Genomic DNA, 27,164 nt, shown 5'->3' on the forward strand with positions numbered 1-27,164 from the left:
ATGCTGTGTTATATTACACTGCCTAACTGCGCGTTTCATTGATTAAACAAAGGGTGGATCCGTTGATCTCTTCACTTGATTGTTTTTTATATTTTATGGTGAACTGGCAATTAATTTTCTATTCTATTCTATTCTATTCTATTCTATTCTATTCTATTCTATGATAAAGTAAACTACTACACTCGGGTGTCACACCAAAAGTGTATTATACTCTATTCTATTGTATTCGATTCTGTTGAATCTATCTTTTATGGCAAACTACTGGAAACTGGTGTTATACTTAAAGTGTAATTCTATTTTATTGTATTCTGTTGTGTTCTGTGGAGTTTTATTCTATTCTATATTTTTAATGGTAAACTACTCGGCTCTGGTGTGGTACAAAAATCATTCTATTCTATTCTATTTTGTTCTATTCTTTTATGTTTGGTAGAGTTTGATTCTATTCTATGTCTTTAATGGCAAACAATGAGCTCTGGTGTTATACCTAAATTCTATTCTGTTCTATTCTATTCTATTCTATTGATTTGTATTTTAATGTTTTCTGTTTTTATGGCAAACTACTGGTTACTGGCACTTTCAGTTCTATTCTATTATAAATGATTGAATTTGATTATTTTCTGTCTTTTATGGCAAACTATTTGTAACGAGCGATAGCGAGACAAACAGACCCAAATGCAGAGGAACAGTTCAAAGGATTTATTTACAATAAATGTGAGCAGTCACTGTGGATGTCGAGGCTACGTTGAAGCTTAGTGAGGTGCAGAATGACGGCCAGCAGGGTAGGGCGATCTACTTCCCGTCACACGGGCAAAGATAAGGAATCCTCTGTGGAAACCCAGCTGACACGCAGCGAACTGGAAGGCAACCACGCAACCGACACGCAGGCAATAAACAGATACACGAGAGAGGACCAACTAGGCAGAGACAGTAAGGTTAGTTACTTCACACCAAACAACAATCTAGCAAGACATTCAGTCAACACTGAACTACATTTAACATTAAATCAGACAATCCAGCAAAGGACTTGACACACGAGGGGATTAATATAGGCATGATCAAACAAGGGGCAGATTCTGCTCGCAGCTGAAAGTTGGCATGATCAGTGTTCCCCTGGAAACAATCAGGGTTCCCATGGAAACGCTGATTCTGCATGCCAGCGGCACCTGAAACACATGAGGGTGAAAACTTCAACATGCTTGGAACAAAACAAACAGAACAGGGAGCATGAGTGTCCGGATACCAGCACAAACTAAAACCGAACCAGACAGGAAGTCAGGATCCAGACACCATGCCCCGGACATGAAACACAAGACAGACAGGGAACAATGATGCCACGGTCCTTGTCAGACAAAAACCCAACCTGACAAGGTGACAGGACCGTGACATCACCAGAGAGCACATGGCGGTAACTAGTGTGCGGCAGTCACTAACAACCCGACTCGTGCTCTCACACAAAAAACATACATGAAACATGACCTCCGTGGCCGTGGGAACCGACAGGGACAGGAAAACAGTCTCCGTAGCTGTGAGCACAGGCAGTGACAAGGGAACAGCCTCCATGGCTGTGAGCACCAACATGGACTGAGGAACAGTCTTCATTGCTGTGAGTACAGGCAGTGGCCAGGGAATGACCTCCGTGGTCGTGGGCACTGGCAGGGACCGGTCAACAGCCTCTGTAGCTGTATGCATAGGCAGGGAAGGGCAAACGACCTCCGTGGCCGAGAGTGCTCACAGTGGCAGGAGAACAGCCTCCGTGCCCGAGGACATTGGCAGCAGCAGGGGAACAGCCTCCGTGGCTGTAGGCGCTGGCAGTGGCAGGGAAATAGCCTCCGTGGGCATGGCCGTTGTCAGCGTCAGGGGAACGGCCTTCATGGCCATGAGCGCAGGCAATGGCAGCGGATCGGCCTCAGTGGCCATGGGTGCTGGCAGCGGCAGGGAAATGGCCTCCATGGGCGTGGCCGTTGTCAGCGGCAGGGGAATGGCCCTCTTAGCCGTGGACGTTGGCAGTGGCAGGGAAACGGCCTCCGTGACAGTGGGTGCTGGCAGCAGCAGGGGAACGGCCTCAGTGACCATGGATGCTGTCAGTGACTCAGGAGTGGGTGCCTGGCTCCTCCTCTGCCTCCTCCGGGCGGTGATAGGTTCATCACACTGCAGCAGGGCCGGATCAAACATTTGGCAAAGCTCCGTGGTGAATGCTAAGAGCGATGCGCAACAAGGATGTCCATTGTCCCACATGGCGGTTCCACAATCAGTGGCCCTTCCAGTGAGGAGCTGGATGACATAAGCCACCTTCATTCTCTCCGACAGGAAAGCAGAGGGCTGTGACGTGAAGAACAAGGAACATTGTGAATGGAATGCACTACAGGATTCAACCTCACCTGGATACAGGGCTGGAAGGGGAATACAGGCTTTTAAGCGTCCAGGAACATGAGGAACCGCTGGAGCCGGTGCTTCCTGAGAGGGGCCAGCATCGGGAGGTAGGCGGAGCTGCTGCACGACAGAGGTGAGCTCGGTGAGCTGCGAAGTCATCTCCAGAGCCCGGTAAGGTGCGAAGATTTGATTCTGCTGACGTCCCAGCAAAGCTCCCTATTGAGAGAGGGTGGAGCGAAGAGTGGATTCCTCCGCTGGGTCCTTGCTTGGCTGGATTGTTCTGTAATGAGCAATAGCGAGACAAACAGACCCAAATGCAGAGGAACAGTCCAAAGGATTTATTTACAATAAATGTGAGCCAAGGAATAGATTTGTGGAATCCTCCGTTGAAGCATATTGAGGTGTAGAATGATGCCCAGCAGGGTAGGGCTATCTAGTTCTCGACATGCGGGCAAAGATAAGGAATCCTCCGTGGAAACCCAGATGATGCAGTAAACTGGAAGAACATAACATGGAGCATGAGTGTCCGGATCCCGACACAGACCAAAACCAAACCAGACAGGTTCAAAATGGAAGCATTCATGCAATTTTTGATTGATACCAATACAGTAACATAATAGGATGAGAATACATCTTTAGTTTATTTTAAAGTTTGTTTATGAAGTTACCAAGGATTGAACAGTAGCTGGAAATGTTTCTGTCTCAGATCAGATCTTAGACACAACATCCTGTCCTTAATCAGTAATTATCCTGCTCTCAGGCACCTGTTGAAGTTGTTCCTTGACTAATGTATGGCTGCAGATGTTACACTAACCCCTATTATTGCATGATAAATCAAAAACGCATACTGTATAGTCCCTGCGCATAATATGTAACCTACAATATATGAAAATATTGTTTAGCAATTCTCATGTGTCTATTTCTTGTCTTATCTTGGATGACTTTCAAACAAATTTGGACCAATATTCAATCTTTAATCTTCATTTTATTAAGTAGTAACACTATATTTCAGGCAATTAAATTTGTCCAAAGAACAGTGCAACTGGAATGCCTTAATATGCAAAAAAAATAAATAAATAAATAAATAAATCCCACACACGAGCCATTTGTTCTTATCAAGATTTCGTTGGGATGTATGTATAATTGCATACTTGTGTCTACACTTGCAAAAGAGAATGGATGATATATCTCCATTACAAGCAAAGTGATTTAAATTTTGCATTCCAAACCATTTCTCTCAATGCTATAGAAATATCAATGTAAAAAAATCACTAAGTAAACTTTCATTAACATGAGGCTTAAATGCTGAAGTTAACATGCAACTGTGTCTTAGATCTTTGAATGGGCCTGTGGAAGTCAGCCTTATAAGCCAATACGAAAGAATTGAGGACGTTAATGTAGAAACTGAGAGAAGAGGGAATAAATAACTACAGGACAAGCAGTTCCACAAGAGCATTGCTGACTGCAGCATATGTAGATTGAAAATTGGTTGTGCTTTGTGTGTTGAATGTAGAAATATAACTTCTGCATATAGAGACAGACAGTATAAACTTTCAAGCATGATTTTTAAATATTGTCCTCTAGAGGGAGATAGTGGTTGTGAGACTCCAAGAATCATCAACAAAGTGGAAATATATTAAATTATTTGTTACTTTTTATATTTGGGGCCAATTTATCTGTGGGAAAAGACTAAAATAATTCAGATTACGAATTAAGCAAATTATGTTCAAAAACTCTCTGAATCAGTAAACTGGTTTGGATTCCAATCATTTTGCACATGGAAAACATTCAAAATCTTTTTTATAGTTAATATAGTTTTATAGTTAAAATTCTCAAGGCAGTTCTGTAATGTCCTATTAATAAGATCAATACAGATCTCAGCGAATATAACTCAATACAGTGAATATAACTCAGATTTTATAACCTCTTTGAACACTTTCCAGGTACACAACGTAGGTAAATGTTTAATAATATTTGACAACATTAAAGTGTAAAAATTTGGAGACAGATCATCTTCTCTCATAATATAATTCTATCTGGGATGGACTTGCTGTATATAAGAGGATCGACCAATCACGGTTCAGCAGGATTATGCAGTTTAAAACATGGTATGCTATTAGTTGATTACAATATTACATAAATGTAATCAAGAAACTGATATATGTAATATAGAAATACTTGTGATATAACATCAATACAGTTATATTTATTTTCTTAGCAAAGGCAAACGGTACAAAGGGGCTAAAGGCTCCACGGGGTAAAAGGCTCCTTTAATTTTATTTTCTCCCAAAACACTGAATAGCAACAAAAAACTACCACAGGACTGTCCTAAACACCTATTTGTCAAAATGTTCCTGTTCCATGAGATCACTGCATGTAATGTCTAATGTTTGATTTTGAGGCACTTTGATTTAATATTTCATATTTTTTTTAAATATTGCAAATTTATGTAGTTAATGAATATCCTGAAAATTACCACATTTATTTTGAGACAGAAAACTTATTTGTCATTTTAAATTTTGTTTAAGGTGATTAAATCAAAAGTTTTTCAACAACTGTCCAATATGTGAAAGGATAGCATTTGGGGTAAAAAGCTCCCCAATGCATGGGCTAAAGGCCCCTATTAAACACATTGTTTTTCCTGAAAAACAGGAATAGATTTACTGTGAATTTTTTCTCAAAGTGGGCTCACACTGACTGATCCAATTACAATGGAGATTAATTTGTTTATAGAATACTTAAGATGTAATTAAATGTCAAATGTGATTGAAATGAACAAGAAATGATGCACCCTTTTCTGAAGTGGTTATTTTAAATAAGCATTATCTTAATTTGTTACTCAAAAAAGCATCTTGCTGTCCTAAAAGTATTTGCTCAAGTTGATAAATTAAGCCCTATAACTATCTACACTATATCATTATAACCCCCCTGGGGGCCTTTTACCCCAAGTGAGGGAGCCCTTTACCCCAGGTGTGGGGTAAAAGGCCCTCTTGCCACTTTTAATTTTTTTTTTATTCAAAACAACTTTCTGTTGTTATTACTTTTCTCACAAATTATGTTGCTCCATTAATATTCAATAAAAATAAATGTATTTCTTGAATCTTGACACATTTTTTGTCCAGAAAAAAAAGCTAATTTTCCTTAAGGTGTGCCTTTAGCCCTGTTGTACACTATACTTTCTTACCAAAGCATCTTATAATACAGTGCACAAACCACATTTCTGGCAAATACCAGGACAGGCAGCCAAGAATACATGATGCTTGCTAAGTTGGACCTTAATTTCCTGGAAACTGTTAACAAAAATTAATATGCAAACTAGATTAAAATCTAGTAAGAATGATAGTATACTGTACAATCACTTAATTAAATGCATCCCTAAATGCCACTTTAAATACTTAGATTCCTGTAGAAGACAAAAATGGAACAGGGTATACAAATAGGTGATACCATATCTATCTATTTAAATATGAAACAATTATATGATTCAGTCTATGTAGAGCAAGAATCGAGCAGAACTAAGTAATACTATGTACAAAAAAAACAAACAAACAAAAAAAACCTTTTGGATTTTGTTAGGTGGCACCCAGTCAAGCAAAAAAATAAAATTAAAAAACCTTTAGAGCATATGAAACTCCTCTGCAAATTTGACTGTAGACTAATGATGTGCAAACCCATCCCAATTATTGGCTATAATAAAAAAAATCTTAAATGTAAAAAAAAAAAAAAAAAAAGGTGCATGTTGGTGTTTCACAGGTATTTTAGCTTAGTTGGTACACCAGAGACATCTGTTTGGTCAGAGGTTTTCTGTCATGTGACATATGAAGAACATGCTGTACCAGTGGACGAAATGTGCAGTTCGTGTGTTTGACCTCTCAACTGTTCCTATGTTTAGAATGTTAGATTGAAGCTGTTTTAAGCTCCAGACATGTACAGCTACCGTATTTGTGATAAAAGTAGATTCCCTCCAGTTTTCTGATTATGTTGGCCATGCATGTGAAAAAGTGTCATGCAGTTTGCCTGTAGCCTAAATGCTGTGCATGTACCATTGATTGCATGTATTTTTCTGTCATAGTAGTTTCAGGGGTAATGGCAGGCATGGAGGAAACATAATTATTGTATCCAGTTGACAAAATCTGCTTTGAAATGGATTATAAAGAAAGTGTTCAAAGCCATTTTTTTGTGTGTGAACTTGGCCTAACTCCTTTGTCAAAAGCACATTGAAACACAGAAGATGCTCTTTGGACATACTGAAATCATGCTGAATAACATGGATCATCAGGTTTTGCACAAGTTGTGAAGTTCATGCCAGTCATGCTGTCATTAAAGCAAAAGGGGGACGCACCAAATCCTAATTCATATCAATAGAAATTCTAAAATTCATGTTGTTGAAAATTTTCAATTAATAACTTAATTGTTTTGCTGATAATACAGTTGTTATCTTTTTATTTCAGTTAACAGTGCATTGTGAATCAGAATCATACAATAGCCTACTATGAACAGAAAAAAATAACTAAAATCTTACAAAAATATCAATATGGAAAGGTAAGCTGTGCACAAGGCAGATTTATTCAAGATAATGTTTGAAACATGTTTCTTGTTCCCTACATTTCAGTTTCATGGTTCACCATTTTTCAAAAATACAACACTTTACTTTGATTCCACACAAACTCTTTCAGAACAGAAGACTTCTGCAATCAGGTCCTTATATACCAATAGGTGGTTTCTGATCGGTTGAAGTGTAGACCTTAGAACGCAGCGCCTCTCAATGCAGACCACTAAATCACATTCATTATATATTGGTTGACTCTAAAGTAATATTTAGATATATTTATTATTATATGTATTATTGTTCATGTAATCATATGCACTCAACTATATACAAATAATGTACAAAATACAATCATTTGTTGCACAACAAAAGAATGTGAGATTATTACAGACACACTCAGATGGACACGCTGTGGAAAGTAGTCCCGGTTAGTTCAGACAGGATAAATTGTGACAGTGGTGGTGGAAGAACTCAGAAGTTCTTGCAAGTGCTCATCGCGTGAGGTAGGTAGCAGACTTTGGAAAAGATTATTTAAACAGGGCAGACCAAACCAAGGGACTTTGATCAGATAAGTTTCGATAGATACTTATATAGATCTGTTAGCATATCTTGCCACTAATGGTTACAAATGAATTCTAAATGCACTTTAAAATGTCATCAGGTGTTTTATGATTAATTCACACACACGAAAAACAGTGTTGCAAAATATAATATGTTAATTTAATTAATTAAATCATAATTTAATGTAGCATGTTTTGCTGTTTATTGAAACAAGTCTATCTATCTATCTATCTATCTATCTATCTATCTATCTATCTGTCTATTATTTTGTGTCATAAAATATTTTTATATCATATAATATTATAATCTATTTTTTATGTTTAATGTAAAAAATACTAGTTTATAATCATTTTTAAATATTAAATGTTTTAACCTTTATTATTATAGTTTGAGCACTATGTCATATTCCCTTGTATTGACAAGTGTTTGTGATTCATACCCTCAAATCGCTGTTTGCTGGAATGTGTCTGTGTATAAGAGTGTGTGCAACTATGCATTTAAACCCGCTCTTCCATTCTGGCCCAGACAGAGCTGCCAGTGGAGCTCACTCTTCATCTTACATGGGGGTTGAACATTATTATTAACAACAGATAATAGCAATAAAATTAAAGTTGATTAGCCTAATTTGACGAATGGTAAACCTTCTAGACACTTCGTACAGTCATACATTGCTAATTTTCATTGGTGCAAAATGAGCTGTACTACATTCAAAAGTAGTTGGATAACTGCTGGTTGCTGCAGCATAGTTTCTAAATTCAGGAAATTAATACTAACAAATGAAATCAAACTTTCACAAGAAACAGCACTTATGTTGCTTGAAACATAAAAAAAGTGCGAACATTTGTGCTAACAAAAAATAAGTTGTGAGTTTGCATAAGCCACAAATTGGTTGTAACCTAAATCTGCGTTGTCCATTTTTCTGCCCTCCAGGACATTTCTAGCAGACACAGCTCCAGCCATGTCTCAGATGAAGACTAAGGATATGGGTTCTGCCTTCATCCAGACACAGCAGATGCACGCTGCTATGGCAGACACCTTCCTGGAGCACCTGTGTCTGCTGGACATCGACTCTGAGCCCACAGTGACCCGCAACACAGGCATCGTCTGCACTATCGGTCAGTGGACCACCTCTAGGGCTTGAATATTACCCTTTCAGTTGAATGAATGTTCTACCAACATCTAATCTGTGCATGAAATTCCTTTTATGAATTGGCATTATATTCATGCTGTTTAGCCAGAGAGGAACTGGCTCCGCCAGCTGAGCCTGGTTTCTCCCAAGTATTTTTTCTCCATTAACTATTATCTTGTGGAGTTTTGGGTTCCTTGCCACAGTTGCCTTTGGCTTGCTCACTGGGGGCCTAAAAACAAATCATTTATAAGCAATATTTTCAATCACTTTTTTCATTCATACTGCTCAATGAGGACTTTAAGACATTTTGAGACATCACAGACATTACAGCATCATTTTCTCTAAAGCTGCTTTTAAAATGATGTGTGTTGGGAAAAGCGCTATACAAATAAAAATGACTTGACTTGTTATGTGCAGTAGCCATATAAAATAAAACGCAGATTTCGTTACTTGAACGAACGGCGCTATAGTGATATTTGATATTTTACACTTTTATTTGCTAAAATACTGCATTAAAAAAAATAATATTTTATTTAAATGATATTTTGAAATAATTTGTACATATATAAAACATGTCATTGCCACATTTCTGATTAAATTCAAGGGGAAGCCATGCTTTCTGTCCAGACTTAAAGAAATCGCCACTGGCAGATATTTGGCCATTTTGAGATTACTGCATCAGCCGATAACTGTATCAAATTGGCCTATTAACAGAAGCATTATTGAAACATGGGAAGTGTTATTGCTGTTATTAAATTGTATGATGTATATATGAGTGTTATACTGACCATCGGTCACCCTGCTCATTCACGTATTGGTTCAACAGAAAAACCAATAATGTTGATATGTTACCTCAAGCTTTTGTATGTAAGCTACCCTCATTTCATAAAACGGTGATCAAATATTTTCAATGTTTTGTGTTATCCTAATGCAGGACCTGCCTCCCGCTATGTGGAGACATTGAAGGAGATGATCAAGTCCGGCATGAACGTAGTATGTTTGAACTTCTCCCATGGAACTCACAAGGTAAACAGCTAATGACTTTATCACATTTTAACCTCTGCTGAATGTGGCCGCCATTTGCTTTCAAAGCAGCTGACACAATAAATTACTCACAATTGCAGCTTCACATATTGTTACAGTATCAAGCAGCCTCTTTCAGTTCAGCAGGTCACATGATTATTTTTTTCAGGAACATTAAAAGAACATCTGTTATACTGCAGCTCTGATCAAAGTCATGCAGTAAGATTACTTTGAAAAGCTTCTCAGCCAGACTTTACGTTGTCCACCACTGTAGATCCTCCATTGTTATGACATTTCCCTTGTGCCTCTTGAAATGTCAGAATTTGTTAGCTGATCTTGTTAGCCAGTCTGATCTGTCTGGTCAATACATTGGCTTTGCTCCCCAGTTCAGTTGAGTCATCTTGGGCTCAAGCCAAAGCATGAGATTAGACTCGGCTGACCTCTCCTCTTTAAAAGTCATGGCTTTACATTTTTTGCATGGCACAGTTCTATCTACTACTACATTAAGCGTGATATTATCATTTGATAGAGTAGATATTTCAAAACTAGGGCTTCAGTAGGTCAGTAGCCCATGTTAGCTTGTAATAAAGTTAAATAACAGCACACAGTACATTGTAGAGTTAATAAACTTGATCCTGTTTCACTTGCAAAGTGAAATCTTTCTCCAGCTGTGCTCTGATGACTAAGCAACCATTATTAATCATCTTCACTTGGTTATAAGCTCGTTTAAACATTAAAAACACTTCACAATGAATGTAACAATAGAACAGTACATTGTCTTCTTTTATTTTTTGACTCTTTATAGCAGTGTAAGAAATTAACTTTTCCATTAAGGGGAAACATTTGCCCTCTGGATTTGATTTTCAGGGCCATTTAAACTCAATGTGGGAGGACATATTTTTTCTAACCATATAAAAACACAATTGTGACAGCTGCCATTGTCATTGGCCCTTTACATATACTGTAACATGATTCTGGACATGGTTCTGGTTCTGAACTGTGTCTCTGTCTGTACTGAGAGGGACAACAACATAAGAACTTGAAAAAAATAGCAGTAAAGCTGTCAGACCATTCATATTTATTCAATGAAGCAAAAAGATTGGTCAGAGTTTGACACTGAAGTCAGAAACTGTTACTGTAAATTTCTCTGTGGGTCACTGGTAACATGACCTGTCTTTCACTGAATATATACAGGGTTGGGGAGTAACGAAATACATGTAATGGGAATACGTATTTAAAATACAAAATATAAGTAACTGTATTCCACTACAGTTACAATTTAAATAATTGGTATTTAGAATACAGTTACATTCATAATGTATTTTGATTACTGAAGAGATTACTTTGCATTTTATTGTCATTTGTTTCATTTAATATTTAGTGCTTTCAGATGGAAAACATTTATACATATAAATGATGCGATCCAAAGTGCATTTGAACAGCGGTGAAACACTTTCTTATGATGTGTCACATTCATACGAGCAGACAGAGAAGTAAGTTTGAAATAAGTTTGGAGCAGAAGAAATAGAAATAAACATTGCGTAAATTGTCAGCTTTACGCTAAGCTAAAATGCTATTTCTAGCCATTTTACATGCACGTTACCAGGCACGATCATATTTTTTTATCAAGAAAATTCACGTTGGATCATAATTTCTTTTTTCTAGTAAGACCTTTGATATTAGGGCAAAAATCATATTTTTGATAATAATTTTTGTATTGTTTTCCTGTAAAAATATCTAAAAATCCTTAAAACAAGATCAATTAGATTTATCTTGTTTTAGAAACAACACTGCATAATATATTTAGGTTTTTCAGAGAATGTATTTTTAACATGTGTTGGGCCTCATGTATTCAGATAGAAGACAAAGGCAGGCCTAACACAGTCGTAAAAACCTAACTCAAGCCCCCACACACCAAGTCGTAAATCTCACTGATAAAATCGCGCCAAAATCAAACAAAGGGAGTCCAAAACAGACTACAAATCCCACGAAGCCTTGCTCACTAAAGGATCGAACTCTCAACTCCTATTGGATGAGGCACACAACAGAACGTCCCTCAAACATGACATCATCAGGAGTAGAAATACCTCTGAAATGCTTCCGGGATTTGCTTCCAGCAACTTTGTTTGCTGTGTGTAGATGCAGCTCATCGCTGCTCTCAGGTGCAACCTCGTGGCACAAGGAAGTAATGTCCGATTAAAACTGTGGCCATACAATCTCCATCTCGCTGGACGAGTTGAGATTACTCTGTGTTCCACCGAACACTCTAACGGATCTGAAGGAGACCGCTGAGCAATCTGCATCTTCACCCGTTTGCCTGCAGAAGTGAAGAGATTAAAGATTTCTCTTCCATCTTCAATCAAGTCGACATTTCTGAGTTCTCCGCCAGCCCGCCGAGAATCAACAGCCAACAGAGCGAGGAAATGGCCTCCCGTCATCACCCGAGCCTCAAGGAACCGAGTCGGAGTTAAAGGACGGAGGAAAACACATTCTGTCCTCATACGATTCAAGTAAGAGGTTTACGTCTGGGCAGAGATAGAATATTATAGTGTGTTATTCTTGTGTTTCAAGGTTTTTGCTTGTACAGTTTACGGACCACCATGTCCGCTCATTATTAATGCTCAGGGTATTAATTATCACAAATTTGTTTTGCTGTATTGTGGTCCAACCAAATTGGACTGTTGTGCAATTTCGCCATCGCGGGTGAGACAGGTAAACTGAGTTCATCCATTAAAGAGTCAAAGTACGCGGGACTGTTTATGAGCTGTCCACCGCGTCTCTGAGCGATGAACTAACAGCTGCTTTCTCTCCCACGATCGCGAAATCGGCTTTAGGGCCGTCACTTCTCTCTCTCCTACTAACCACACACACACACTCGCTCTCTCTCTCACACACACACACCCTCATGTGTTATACAATTATTTTTATTTCTTATCACTGTTTAGTTTGTAGTTGTAAGTCGGAAGTTTATTGACTGCATTGTATTAATTATTAATTAATATTACTGCATAAATAAACTTTGTTTATATTACAAAGAGAAGTGTTTTGGTTTGTTTTGCATATACCTGTGTTATGCTGACGGGATGTCAGTGCTCGGATTCAGACCTTCGTTCATTGTTTTTTTTCCCGAAGATTTATATTCTTCGGATGTCGATTTTCCTAAGAAAACAATCTAATATTGAGACTGTTATACTATCTGGTTATTAGTCCCTGATTCCAGGGTGGTGCCCCATCAATGTTAGTCCTTATTAATATTCTATTGATTTTTGATAGTTGATAATTATCTTTGATGATTGTTGAATTTGAATGATCAATAAGCTAGTGTTAATTTTAATTAATGTTTCATCGATGTTAACAATTAACGATTATCTTTGATAATTGTTGATTTAAAGGATTAGAAAAGCTAACATTGATTAAAATCAATGTTCTATTGATTTTAATAATTAATAAGTATCTTTGATTAATTATTAATTATTGCTAATAACTAAACTTGCTCCTAAATGTAGTGCGCTACATTTACTGGAGCCCCATATGAGGTTTTAATGAGTTAGATTCAATTAATTAATTTAAATATTAATTAATAACTAAAGAAATAATTATTAATTATTTCTGATATAACACTGATCTAAACAACCAGTAAAGCCCTACACATGTGTATTTGGTCTTATTGTATATATATATATATATATACCCTACTGGTCAAAAGTTTTGAAACACTTGACTGAAATGTTTCTCATGATCTTAAAAATCTTTTGATCTGAAGGCATATGCTTAAATGTTTGAAATTAGTTTTGTAGACAAAAATATAATTGTGCCACAATATTAATTTATTTCATTATATAACTAAAATTTTATTAAAAAAATTGATGACTTGGACCAAATAATAAAGAAAAGCAGCCAATAAGTTCCCAACATAGATGGAAACTCCTTCAATACTGTTTAAAAACATCCCAGGGTGATACCTCAAGAAGTTGGTTGAGAAAATGTCAAGAGTACATTTCTGCAAAATCTAGGCAAAGGGTGACTACTTTGAAGATGCTAAAATATAACACAGTTTTGATTTATTTTGGATTTTGTTTAGTCACAACATAATTTCCATAGTTCCATTTGTTATTCCATAGTTTTGATGACTTTACTATTATACTAAATGTGAAAAAAAATAAATAAATAAGTGTTTCAAAACTTTTGACTGGTAGTGTATACATATATGTCTCTACCTTAAGCCTGTGATTGGACAGACAGAATCGAGTCTTTCAAGCTGGAGGAGCTGTAGACTTTACAGCTAAAGCATGTTCGCTTTGTTTTGCTACAATCTCAGATCTACCACTGTCAAACAATAAAGCTTCTTTCTGAGATCTTACTTCTGAGTGCAGGATCAATGTGCAAGCAGTACATAAAACAGAATGGTGACTGAAAGTGTTTTTGTCCTAACCAACTGCAACAAGCAATGAGAGATTGGATATTTTGTCAGTCAGCTGGCTTCTATTTCTGTGGTGTCATGCTGGGTACACCCACCTACAGTGATATCTCATTGTTCCAAAATCCACATAACTACATATTCAACATCAAAAATGTTCTGATTGTGATTGTGCCGCGTCACAGAAGTTCCCTATCTGTCACTCACTCGACGTTGTGTCGATGTAGTGACACTAGGGGTCACTCTTGGGAACCCCAAACACCTCTGCTTTTTTGAAAAAAGGCCAATGAGAATTGGCGAGTGAAATTTGCATGCCACTCCCCCGGACATACGGGTATAAAAGGAGCTGGTATGCAACCACTCATTCAGATTTTCTTTTCGGAGCCGAGCGGTACTATTCATTGAAGCTGAATTCATCGGCGAAGTTCATTCACCTCATCTGCTGGATTCTACGGCACATTTCAGCGGCTTCTCCCCCTCTGCACCCGTGGAGTGCAGAGAACGCCCCTGGGCGCTTTGGCAGAAACAACTAAAAGAGTATATGATACATTTTTTTTAAAAAAGAGTATATTTTCTTTCTAAAAGAGCGGCACACACGGAACGTCTTTTTAAAGATGCCTTTCCGTCTGTGTGTTATTCCCGACGTGAAGACCCCCAGAGATGCGCAGTCAGATCAGTGCTTTCCCTCCTGCAGGAGAGGCTGGAGGGGCAGCTGTCCCCCTCCACCCTGAAGGTGTATGTAGCTGCTATTTCAGCGCATCATGATGCAGTAGATGGTAAGTATTTGGGGAAGCACGACTTGATCATCAGGTTCCTGAGAGGCGCTAAGAGGTTGAATCCCTCCAGACCGCGCCTTGTCCCCTCATGGGACCTCTCTGTAGTCCTTCAGGGTCTACAGGGAGCTCCCTTTGAGCCCTTGGAGTCAGCTGAGCTTAAGGCACTCTCTTTGAAGACTGCCCTCCTGAATGCGCTCACTTCCATTAAAAGGGTAGGGGACCTGCAGGCATTCTCTGTCAGAGAATTGTGCCTGGAGTTTGGTCCGGGTTACTCTCACATGATCCTGAGACCCCGACCGGGCTATGTGCCCAAGGTTCCCACGACTCCTTTTAGGGATCAGGTGGTGAACCTGCAAGCGCTGCTCCAGGAGGAGGCAGACCCAGCCTTGGCGTTGCTGTGTCCGGTGCGAGCTTTACACATATATTTGGATTACACACAGAGCCTTAGAAGCTCCGAGCAGCTCTTTGTTTGCTTTGGTGGACAGCAGAAAGGAAGCGCTGTCTCCAAACAGAGGATCACCCACTGGATCATCGACTCCATCACGATGGCATATCAGGCTCAGGACATGCCACCCCCTGTGGGGTTATGAGCCCACTCCACCAGAAGTGTGGCGGCCTCCTGGGCCCTTGTCAGTGGTGCCTCTTTGGCAGACATCTGCAGAGCAGTGGACTGGGCAACACCCAACACCTTTTGTGAGGTTCTATAATCTCCGGGCTGAGCCGGTCTCGTCCCGTGTATTGGCAGGCACGAGCAGGTAAGTTCCGGGGCAACTGGCTGGGTGTACCACTTCCGCACAGCGCCTTTCCCCTCCCTTGAGGTGAAGACGTGCGCTCTTGACTCCCAGTCGTGTTCACAGACTGTGATCCCTGGAAGACGTTCCTCCTTAGCCCTCCTGCAGCTGAGTTTGCAGAGAAACTCGCTGACCAGCCCAGTACGCGCGCTAATGAGCCCCTGTACTGAGGTAGGTGCTCCACATGTGCTGGTTCCCCGAAGGCAACCCCATATGATATCTTCCGCAAAATTGTTTCCCTGATGGCAAACTGCCTCTCCTTGGGCAGAGGCCCCTCTGCCCCCGGTTGCCATGCTCTGTAGAAACTCCTCCCCCTTTGGGTAGGACCTACCATGGGACCTCTCTGCATGACATACTTCCGACAAGACTCGGTAAGACCATGTGACGTATTCCACTCAAAATACCCCCCCTCTTTTTAGGCGGGGGTGGTCTCCGCGGTGTCTTCCCCTTGGGAGGGACACCCCCCGACGCAGACACTTATGGCTCCCAGTCAGTTAACAAATTCCACTCTTTTTGGGGAGAAAATTGAGGGAAAAGAGGCCTCGGCTGGGCTAACCTGTCCCTACAGTTGGGCAGTCGACTTGTTCCTGATGGACCATTCGACGCTCATAAGAGCGCTGGGGGAGGTTATGTGACGGCCTGGTGCACTGGCTACGAGGCACACAGCAGTCTGCCTGTCACACACCGCCAGTTCACGCAACACAGTTCAGCTAGTTGTGGCATTTTGTATAGGGACCCCTAGTGTCACTACATCGACACAACGCTGAATGAGTGACAGATAGGGAACGTCCTGGTTACTTTCGTAACCTCCATTCCCTGATGGAGGGAACGAGACATTGTGTCCCTCTTGCCACAATGCTGAACTACCTGCTGAAATGGCCGGGACCTGGTCTCGGCTCCTCAGCACAAAACCTGAATGAGTGGTTGCATACCAGCTCCTTTTATACTCTTATGTCCGGGGGAGTGGCATGCAAATTCCACTTTTTTCAAAAAAGCAGAGGTGTTTGGGGCTCCCAAGTGTGACCCCTAGTGTCACTACATCGACATAATGTCTCGTTCCCTCTATCAGGGAACGGAGGTTACGAAAGTAACCAGGACGTTTTGCTTTCTGTGTGGAAAGAAAGATTAATTGTTGCTGGAAGCTTGTCACTGCACCCCGTAGGACACAGTGAAAGTTATTTGTTCCACAGAGGAAAGATTTGTTTGGTCAAGAAAACAGATGTTGACACTTGTTGCTAAATTTTCACTGTACATAACTTTTTTACACAGTACCATGCTGACACCATCAAGAATGTCCGTGAAGCGACTGAGAGTTTTGGAGCTAGTAGCATAGAGTACCGACCTGTGGCAATTGCCCTGGATACCAAGGGACCAGAGATCAGGACTGGACTTATCAAGGGTGTAAGTGTTTGCTTTAGCCATTAATATCTCGGTATCTTATGCTCAGACATTCTTCTTTACATCGGAGACTCTTCTGATTTACTAATCAATATGTATTGGAATATCTTAGCTTTGCAACTTCTCATCACATATGTGGTTTCTTCTACCTTCAGTGTGGCACTGAGGAGGTTAAGCTTGTCAAAGGTGAGATGATCAAGCTCACTTTAGATGACAAGTTTAAGGACAACTGCGATGAGAAGACCCTGTGGCTGGACTACAAGAACATCACCAAGGTGGTGCAGCAGGGCAGCCATATTTACATTGACAACGGTCTTATTTCACTCAAGATTAAGGAAATTGGTGAGTTCCTCACCTCAGAACCAAGACAAAGAGTTGAAGGAGGTTCTTATCCTTTCATAACAATAGATCCTGGGCATAGGAACAATCTGAAAGTGGAGGAACACTTTAAAAATCTAGTGTCATAAATATCATTGTGTCTTTTGTTTTGTCTGCTTAGACAAAACAATGACAATAAACCTGATTTTGAACTTAGAAAAACATAGACATTTCTAGAAGTGAAAAACCTAATCTACAAAAAAGATTACAGCAGAACTGTCATAATCCATGCGTAAACTCATGCACAACATTCAACCGTCCAGGTTCTGATTTCTTGAATTGCGAGATTGAAAATGGAGGCATGCTAGGCAGCAAGAAAGGCATGAACCTGCCCGGTGCTAATGTCGACCTGCCCGCTGTATCTGAGAAGGACATTCAGGACCTTCAGTTTGGTGTAGAGCAGGGTGTGGACATGGTGTTTGCCTCCTTCATCCGTAAGGCTGCTGATGTGCAGGCCGTGAGGAAGGTGCTCGGAGACAAAGGCAAGGACATCAAAATCATCAGCAAGCTGGAGAACCACGAAGGTGTGCGCAAGTGAGTGAATATGTCTGATATCTTTCACAGCATCTGTCCATTGGCGTTCTTAAAGATCCACTGTCATTTTTTTGTTAATGTTGTGTTGGTCGATATGAAAATAGTCTTGGACTTGGACTGATACCAAGTGGTGTGGAATGTGGATGCAACTTTATGCAAAAGTTTTCGGTTTCCAATGCCGTTGTCAAGATGTGCTATTAACAGTCAGCTGTGATTCATTTATTTTGAGAAGTATCAAAGTCCCTATACAGTAAGTCAGGTCATTTGGCGGCCATGTTTGAAACACCTCTGGGCAGCTATTTTCTTTGGATATCAGTGGGATGCATGTACATCTGCTCGAATGGGAAAGACCCGTAATCTCCAAAGCAGTCCGTCAAGATTACGATCAAATCATATATTTCAAATCAGTAGTAAAATCTGATGAGATTTTATAATTTGTGCTTTTTTAGCTCAGATCACGCAAAAAAACAATGTTCTGACAATTTGTGCTACCTGCTCAGGATGTGCTACCAGCAGTAAAAACAGTGATATGTTAAAACATGGGTAGCACATGTCGGGAGGCACAGGAGAACCTGTCAGTATGTACCGACAGGTAGCAAATCTTGTCAGGCAGATAATACCTATCAGGATGTGCTACCAGCATAACTATCAGATAGTGGGATATGGTGTAAGGCTGTACTAAGCCCTAACACTACCTCAAACCCTAACCCCAACCCTAAAACTATGCGAATATAGCGTTGGTAGCACATCCTGATAGGTAGCATACATTTTCAGGACAAACAAAATACATATAAAGCGTTATGATTTCTCCCATTCATACACATACCTCATCCTATACTGTCTCTGGTAATATTTGGCTGGTAATATTTCATGTGATCTCAGCATGGGGGCCTACATGAAGCTACCCAGCTCCATGTAAAATAAAATAGCTTTTATTAAGCTCCTGATTTAAGTTTACATGATAAACAGATTTTTTAAATGTACTATTAATTTCTTTAGGAGTAAAACTTTTATTAATAAGGAAAAAAATGGCTGAGTGTAGGGCTAACAATTATTTTGATAATCGATTAATATTCAATTATTATTTGATTAATCAATTAATCAGATAAAAACTCAATTTTATTTCCTGTATTTGATTAAAATGTGTTTTTTAATAAACAGAACTGATAAAAGGCATAAGGATTTGGTTCAGTTTACAGTACTGAATTCACAATTCTATACTCTCACAAAATATTGAACAAAGCCTGAATCATGAAAAGTTATGTTTGAATTTATTATTATTATTATTATTTTTACTTTCAGGACATATGCAAAACAGTTCCTTTCCTTTACTAGTAAAACTTAAAAAGTACTGTCTAGGGGATGAAGTGGGACTAAAAATCAGCCCAGCAGAGGGCAATGGTGACACCAGAATAGAAATATTAATAATTCTGCCCAGCTGAACAATCCATAATTATGCTAGAAGAATTGTACACGGTCACTGATAACATACATTTTAAGTATTTTAAATGAATAATGTAAGTTTTGAAATAGTATTGTCACTGATTACATGTTTCTAAACTTTTGTGTTAAAAATATATTTTTAATAGTATTGTATTCTTATCTAGCAAAATCATGTTTGCCAAAGTATAAATTTACTGGTGAAATCAGACATTATGTTTGGCATTATCAGGACTATCAAATATCAGGACCCTTAGCATTATTATACATTATATTCAGCATCATATACAGTTTAATATAGTACAATCATCTGTAAATGCAGTGCAGATTCACTCTTGCACTGAAATGTCACATTTCAGTGCTCATTGTATTACATGCATTTACATGATGAGGAGAAACCATCTAAAACACTTCAAAACCACACACTTTGACCGCTGAGACATTGGTGTGATTTCTATGAAAGCTGCACAATCGATTACATTGAAACTGAAATCACAGTATGATTACTAAACCACAAAGCACAGTTTAATCTAAATGATGGAGCTCCCTCTCCATTGCGATTGGTTTGATTGACATGAATGCCCGCACTCGTTTAACAGAGACTCGCTTGTGGTAAAGACAAAGAGTTTAGCGAAATGGAAATACGTGCCTGATTATGTACTGGAGAGAGAAACAACTCTTAAGCGCATCAAACAGCACAATCCAGCATGTTTCACATTTAACCGTATGCTTATTATGATCATGTTTGAAGTGTTTATAAAGTGCTCTCGTGCGCTGGATACTTGGGTCGTGTTTTTTCCGCTTCAATTTATCGCTGTAGTTTTTCCTACGAGTTTCATCATGCAAACACATTGCTCCCTAAAAAGATGTCACTGACGAAGCTTCACCGTGCTCGCCACATATATCCAACTAATCGATAATGAAATTTGTTGTCGATGATTTTCATTATCAATAATTATCAATTTTATCTATTAGTTGTTGCAGCACTAGTTAAATGCACCTTTAATATCAACAGTGATATGTTATTAGTTGAGACTTTGTGTGAGTTACATAGTTAACAGCTGTTTTTGTTAATTTCAGTGAGTTAAGAATGTTTATCATGTTTATTTGTCTAGGTTTGATGAGATCCTGGAGGCGAGTGATGGTATCATGGTCGCCCGTGGAGATCTGGGTATTGAGATCCCCACTGAGAAGGTGTTCTTGGCTCAGAAGATGATGATTGGTCGTTGCAACAGGATTGGCAAACCAATCATCTGCGCCACACAGGTTAAGGCAAATATATTAACAGTAAAGTTAGATCAGAAACGGTGTGATTGTATTTACTCTTGTCATAAATGTACTGATCTTTTTTATCTGTGATTGACAGATGTTGGAGAGCATGGTAAAGAAGCCCCGCCCCACCCGTGCTGAGAGCAGTGATGTGGCTAACGCTGTGCTTGACGGAGCCGACTGCATCATGCTGAGTGGAGAGACTGCCAAGGGAGACTATCCACTGGAGTCTGTGTGCACACAGCACCAGGTACATGCAACAGCGCTCCCTTCTGGCTTTTCTCTTGACTGGTGCCAGACTATCACTTCTGTTTATGCTAATATTAAAGTTTAGCATGCTGAAGAGAGCTCTTAGTGTAGTTTACAGCATCACTTTGCATGGTGTAGCACCACAAAACTACTAACCACATACCTTTGAAATAAATTACACTTCTTATTCTTAACTCCAGATTCTGAGAGAGCACAGCTAGCAAAGAGCCTGATAAAACGTCAGTGCTGTTGTTGTAACTGCATGCACTGACCACATGTGCCATTAACTGCTAAACCCACACAAGTTTTGTCTTCTAACATGTGTGCTCAGATTCTTTCTGTGGCATTTACAAGCAAGCTTACCTATTGAGCTGATGTGCCACTGATCTCTTGCATGATTTGGAGGAGCTGCTACATAACATGCTACGCTGATAAATAGAGCTAACACTGCATAGAGTAAGTGCACTAAACATGATATTGGTGTATTATTACAAAAACGCTCAAGGTTGACTTAAAATGATACTTCACCCCAAAATTTTAATTCTGCCATCATGTTGTTCCAAACCCATTTTACTTTCTTTCATGGAACACAAAAGGAGATGTTTGGCAGAATGTAAGCATCAGTCACCATTCATCTTTTTTTTATTTCTTTTTTCATACAGTGACACTTATGCTTTAACCATGGGTTTGGGATTTCTTTTAAGCTTTCATCCTTTGAAGCTTTTCTTTTATCCTCTCTCATCTCTCTGGTGCTGTGGTTCTTCAGATTGCCCGTGAAGCCGAGGCAGCTATGTTCCACAGGCAAATTTTCATGGAGCTTTGCCGTACCTCTCATCTGACCCGCGACCCCACTGAGTCTGTGGCTATCGGCACAGTGAAGGCCTCTTTCAAGTGTTGTGCCAGCGCCATCATTGTGCTCACCAAGACTGGCAGGTCAGAGACACACCCGTTCACACATTCACCAACAAAAAACCTCAAGGCTTTCTGGGCAGGAATATACCCCACACTTGGTTCTAATATTAGGTACAGTGACCCAAACTCAAACATGCCCACATGAACTAGAGATTGTAAATGTTATGAATGCATTGTAAGGCCCGTCACTTATTTAAAGGGGCATTCAATAGTTCTTTAGCTAGTTTTAGCATTGCTCTTCTTCGTGTACTTTAAGTACCGATACGACAGTGGTGTTAGACGCTTTTCTGCCATCTATCGATGTGGATCATCATGATCGCCTCTGCTGCCTCCACCAGCTTTGGAATATCATTTGCATCTGGAAAATGTCAGAGTTTGAGGTAATTTTAATTGATTTATTACTACTATAATATAACTGCATTTCCTAAAAACAAACGTCAGATTTCAAGCGAACAGACTTCTACAGTTAAGGACAGATTATTATTGTCCCTCATATCTATAATCTTTGGAGACTGTCTACATTTCACATTATTTCTAAAAACAGTTATTACCTTTATTAGAGAACTGCTTAGCGTGAAATAAACCTGAATTATCTGGCAATACAGAATGTCATTGTAAAGGAAAGATAAGAACTGTTTTTGATGATCAAATTTAGCATGTCCATGAATACTGTATTTGAAGAACTTGTTTTGTTTCCTAGCAAACCAAAGTCATGGTTTACACAAAATCCACAACATTTGCTGTGTCAAGCTACTAAACAAATGAAGATATATGCCATTTGATAGAGGTGGAGGTAGGTTGTCCCCCCTTACTATAGCTGCAATAACAAAGAAAAGAAAATTACACGTTGGCTTCCGGTTGCGTTTGTAATCACTGCTGAAAACTCTACATTACTAACATACGTTGACTACAAACGTAATTAAAAAAGTTCAAGGGAATCTTGTATGAGTTTTCTGTAAATTCCACTGCTACTATTTTAGAGAGTGGTCTAAACAATTAATAATATCTTACCTGTCCAACAAAAAAGCAACATCGGCATCACTACTCATGTTTTTCTCCATCATCAAATCTTTCCACGGTGTGTATGCTGATGTTTATTCTAGTTTTTTGCTTTTGCTGGTCAATACATCTACTGAATCTCCTGTTGTCTCTGCTTCTAAAGCACGATAATAAGTATGTTCCATTGTGTTCTTTTTGCTCTTCCTGTCACCAAACAACACTGCGCTAAGAATAGACACATTCGTATCTACATAGGCGACAGCCAATGAGCGCAAGTATTTTCTTCTTCAACGTTTAGTGAAACATAGCGGACCATGTCATTTCAACATGGCGAAATACACTGAAGGTGTGACCCGCACCATGATAATAAAAACACTTTTTATAGAAAACTATTATGAGTACAATCTTCAGATCACTCTTCACAAAAACAATTAATTTGTTAATGTGTAAAAAAAATTAAATTAGCCCCAAATTACTGAATGCACCTTTAAGCGACATTTCTCCTCCCCTATACAAATACATTTAAAGTCAGCAGTTATTTTTAGTTAGTTAGCTGAATTAGGCCTAACTGTCTCTGTGTCTCTATCTCTGTCTCTCTTTTACTCTCACATTATCCTTTTTGCCTTGTGGCTGATCGAAATGCATCTTGATGTGCTCAGGGAGACAGACTGACCTTTGCATGCCCGAACCTTGAAATTTTGTAGGCTAATTTAAACTCCTCATTCAGTTGTCCTAGAGTATGTTGCATGCATAAGTTCATGGTCATTGGAGCTCATATTTGGGAGTATGCATTTCAGGCTGACACCAACTAGAATAAATATGATTTCAAGCAAGCATATACATTATGTCTAATATACGTTTACAAATACCTAAAAGTTTCTGTCTCTCATACTTAAACTAAGACTAAAGTTTAAACACATGAACTTATTCTTAATACTATTTTCAAAATGTTAGAATAATATTAATGTCATCGAATTATTAAATAACACAAATGGACATATGGGAAATATGTATATATACAGTATAACATATAACACAATATATTGCCACAAAAAAGTCTACAAAACTCATTTCAATCATTTAAGCAAAAACCTTTAGATTAAAAGGAGAAACATACATTTCATCCAGAATTGTGACAAAACTTTTGACTGGTTCCACACAATGATTGGCTAGATATGTGAACTCACATTCATTTATAATTTTCTTTTTAGATGTTGTTCTATCAATTTTAAAAGCTCAGACCTTTAAACAATATTTTAATGTATATATTTAAAATAATATATTGTTTAAATTATTCATTATATTAAGAATTATTGTTACAAAGTAATTATTATAATGATACAATAATATAGTTACTTTGCTATAATAATATTAAAAAAATTTATTGTTGTTTTAATAATACTTAAACACATATTTTAATGTGTATAATTTAAAATAATATATTGTTAAAATTATGCATTATATTATGAATTATTATGAGAAATTGTAATTATTATAATGATACAGTAATATAGTTTTATTATTATCATTATTATTATTATTTATTTATTTTTTTTCTCCCCAATTTGGCATGCCCAAATCCCACTACTTACTAGGTCTTCCTGGTGGCATGGTTACTCACCTCAATCCGGGTGGTGGAGGACAAGTCTCAGTTGCCTCCACTTCTGAGATAGTCAGTCCATGCATCTTATCTTGTGGCTCGCTGTACATGACAATGTGGAGACTCACAGTATGTGGAGGCTCATGCTATTCTCTATGATCCACGCACAACTTAGGGGTTACCCCATGTGACTCTACCTTCCCTAGCAACCGGGCCAATTTGGTTGCTTAGGAGACCTGGCTGGAGTCACTCAGCACACCCTGGATTCAAACTCGCAACTCCACGGGTGGTAGTCAGTGTCAATACACGCTGAGCTACCCAGGCCCCTACTTTTTATTATTTTAATGATTTTAATTTCAATAATAATAAACCCTCACAGTATAATTATATTATATTATATTATCTATGCTATAAAGCATATACTATAGTATATAATATATTTTATTATATTTTTAGTAGAATTACAATTATAAAATTCTATAACATTTAAATGATGTATCATACATTATTTATATTTTAGGTCATTAAAACACAACTTGTGAAATGAAACATGAATGCTCACCAAAGTTTCCTTTTCTGTACCTGTCCTGTATATTTTTGGAGAATCTGTGTGAAACATCGCCCCTACTGTGTCTCCTCAGGTCCGCTGAGCTGCTGTCCAGGTACAGGCCACGTGCTCCTATCATGGCTGTGACCCGTAATGGCCAGACAGCCCACCAGTTGCACCTGTATCGCGGCATCATCCCCGTCTTCTACAACAAGCCCGCTAATGATGTTTGGGCTGAGGATGTGGATCTACGTGTCAGCTTCGCCCTAGAGATGGGTAAGGAGACATCTAGAGATATCTAATATGTTCAGCTAGTGAGACATTAACAGATACACATTGATTGACTCATTAGTCACTCACCGAGCCAATTACTAGGTAAAAGCTGAAATGAAGAGATGCTGGCAGCAGCAACAGAAAATCACTTGATCACTTTGCTTGTTCTTATTGGTAGTGGTGATGACAATGGTTTGCTAAGGGCAGTAGCGGAGGTATTTCAATCTAGACTCCACACAGTTCATGGTATGACATGTATGTGTGTATTTCTTATTGAAAGAGGAAGTTGTGGCAGGACATATTGAAATTGACCACTTTTTAACAGCCAATTGGTTTAAGCTACGTCACAGCTATCGCAAGTCAGTTTCAGGTGGTATTAGGGGAGGGATATTCTCATAATACAGAGATTTTTATTGGAAAAAGATCTCATTTATTTTAATATATGTTTTCCAGAAAAAGGACACTGTACATTTTATATGTGTTTATTACATGGCTCTCTAGCTGGAATACTTGATTCTGGTCGTGCCATCCGGTAGTCCAGACAGCAGAGGTCTGAACAGATCTGAATAAATCATTTTGACAATGCTTAGGAGTACGCTAGCATTTAGATGGCTGTAAAGCTAACAGACATGGACTAAAAGGACATGGACTCTCATTTTTTTTTCTTTAATATCTCACATTGTTACAAGAAATTTGCCTTTATGACAGTAAGTTGGATTGTATTTGTTTATTAGTATTTTGGTTTATTATTTGCCCAGAGGGTTGCATATTTAGTGGTCGGACACTAAAACCTGGTGCCTTTGTATTTGAGTCCTTGTTCAAACTCTCTGTTTTGTTTTTCAGGCAAGGCCCGCAAGTACTTCAAGTCTGGTGATGTTCTGATCGTCGTAACAGGTTGGCGCCCAGGGTCTGGCTACACCAACACCATGCGTATTGTTGTGGTGCCTTGAGCACAACTTCACAGACTGAATTTCTACCCTCAGCCCCCTTTATGAGTCACAAAAATAACCTTGCAGACTTTTGTTGGTGCCACTCACACATTTTTAATTCCTATCAAACTCATGTGGGGTCATACTGCATCCTGAAGTCACAGAGCTCTTTTAACCCTTTCCATCCCACTGGAGAATTCTGTCATTCACACTGTACTGTATGATCTTACAGTCACACATTTTGTTAGAATCATGGAATTTCATTGTTTTCCCTTGTATGCTTTCTTTCTTTCTTTCTTTTTTGAACACAATTAAACATCTTTTTAGAGTTGGTTTAGACACATAACACCCCTTCCATCCCAAATAAGTGTCACTGTTATGTTTTCATTGGTTGTGAAGTTTGGCTTATACTGTATTGTCAATATGATGGCAAAAAGTAACTCCACCCTGTGGACTAAATTGAAAATACACAGTGTTGATGTGATTAAACGTCTAAATTGCTCCTGATGCTAAGGTAGGTCAGTTGAATATTTTGAGAGAAAATATTTTGAATTGTACATGCATACACATCCACACTTAATAGTTTTAAAGGTCTGGATAAAAATGTTTCCTTAGGATATTCAACCATAACTTTTGCTATCAAGGTCTCTACACAATAAGATAATATAGAAAATTACCCCTCTGGAGCAATTGCAAAGGCAATTTAATTTGTTTAGGCTAAGAGCAAACACTAGGGGGCAGTGTACAATTGGACATCAAAGCCACCGCATTGTACCTGTTAGAAAACAAGAGGCATGATAAAAACATGCATAATTTATGCATTTATTCATTTATTTTTTGTAGTTATTCATGCTAAATACAACATAGCGAGAGAAGAAAACACTGAAGAAAAAACACTTAAATATTTTCTGGCAGCAGTGCTGGGGGAAAAGGACTTAAAAAAACTTTTCTCATCTTTTGAGCAGTTAGGAATCGTTCGGATGTGGAATGAGTCAGCAGCACTGATTCGCAATTAAAATT

The 27,164-nt window shown here is 38.7% G+C and overlaps 1 protein-coding gene and 1 long non-coding RNA gene across 2 annotated transcripts; one reads left to right on the forward strand and one right to left on the reverse strand.

Annotated features, from left to right (window-relative positions):
* Positions 1–633: 633 nt before the first annotated feature.
* LOC127437600 (pyruvate kinase PKM-like) lies at positions 634–26,497 on the forward strand. Its single transcript, XM_051692629.1, has 11 exons — positions 634–932; positions 8,411–8,595; positions 9,544–9,635; positions 16,886–17,017; positions 17,170–17,356; positions 17,656–17,926; positions 20,482–20,632; positions 20,733–20,885; positions 21,651–21,817; positions 25,037–25,218; positions 26,059–26,497. Exons 2-11 carry the CDS (start codon positions 8,439–8,441, stop codon positions 26,163–26,165), a joined length of 1,599 nt encoding a protein of 532 aa, XP_051548589.1. The 5' UTR covers positions 634–932; positions 8,411–8,438; the 3' UTR covers positions 26,166–26,497.
* Positions 22,032–25,426, reverse strand: LOC127437602 (uncharacterized). The gene is made up of 3 exons (XR_007896583.1): positions 25,303–25,426; positions 24,958–25,208; positions 22,032–22,154 (listed from the first exon to the last, which is right to left on the reverse strand). It is a non-coding gene; the product is annotated as an uncharacterized LOC127437602 (long non-coding RNA).
* Positions 26,498–27,164: the final 667 nt, after the last annotated feature.

Source organism: Myxocyprinus asiaticus, chromosome 48, assembly GCF_019703515.2.
Source record: "Myxocyprinus asiaticus isolate MX2 ecotype Aquarium Trade chromosome 48, UBuf_Myxa_2, whole genome shotgun sequence".
NCBI classification, from domain to species: domain Eukaryota; kingdom Metazoa; phylum Chordata; class Actinopteri; order Cypriniformes; family Catostomidae; genus Myxocyprinus; species Myxocyprinus asiaticus.

Coding starts and splice junctions, on each gene's coding strand:
- LOC127437600 (XM_051692629.1), top strand. CDS start 8,439: ATGTCTCAGATGAAGACTAAGGATATGGGTTCTGCCTTCATCCAGACA. Junction 20,633..20,732: donor CAATCATCTGCGCCACACAG/GTTAAGGCAAAT, acceptor TGTGATTGACAG/ATGTTGGAGAGCATGGTAAA. Junction 21,818..25,036: donor GTGCTCACCAAGACTGGCAG/GTCAGAGACACA, acceptor GTGTCTCCTCAG/GTCCGCTGAGCTGCTGTCCA.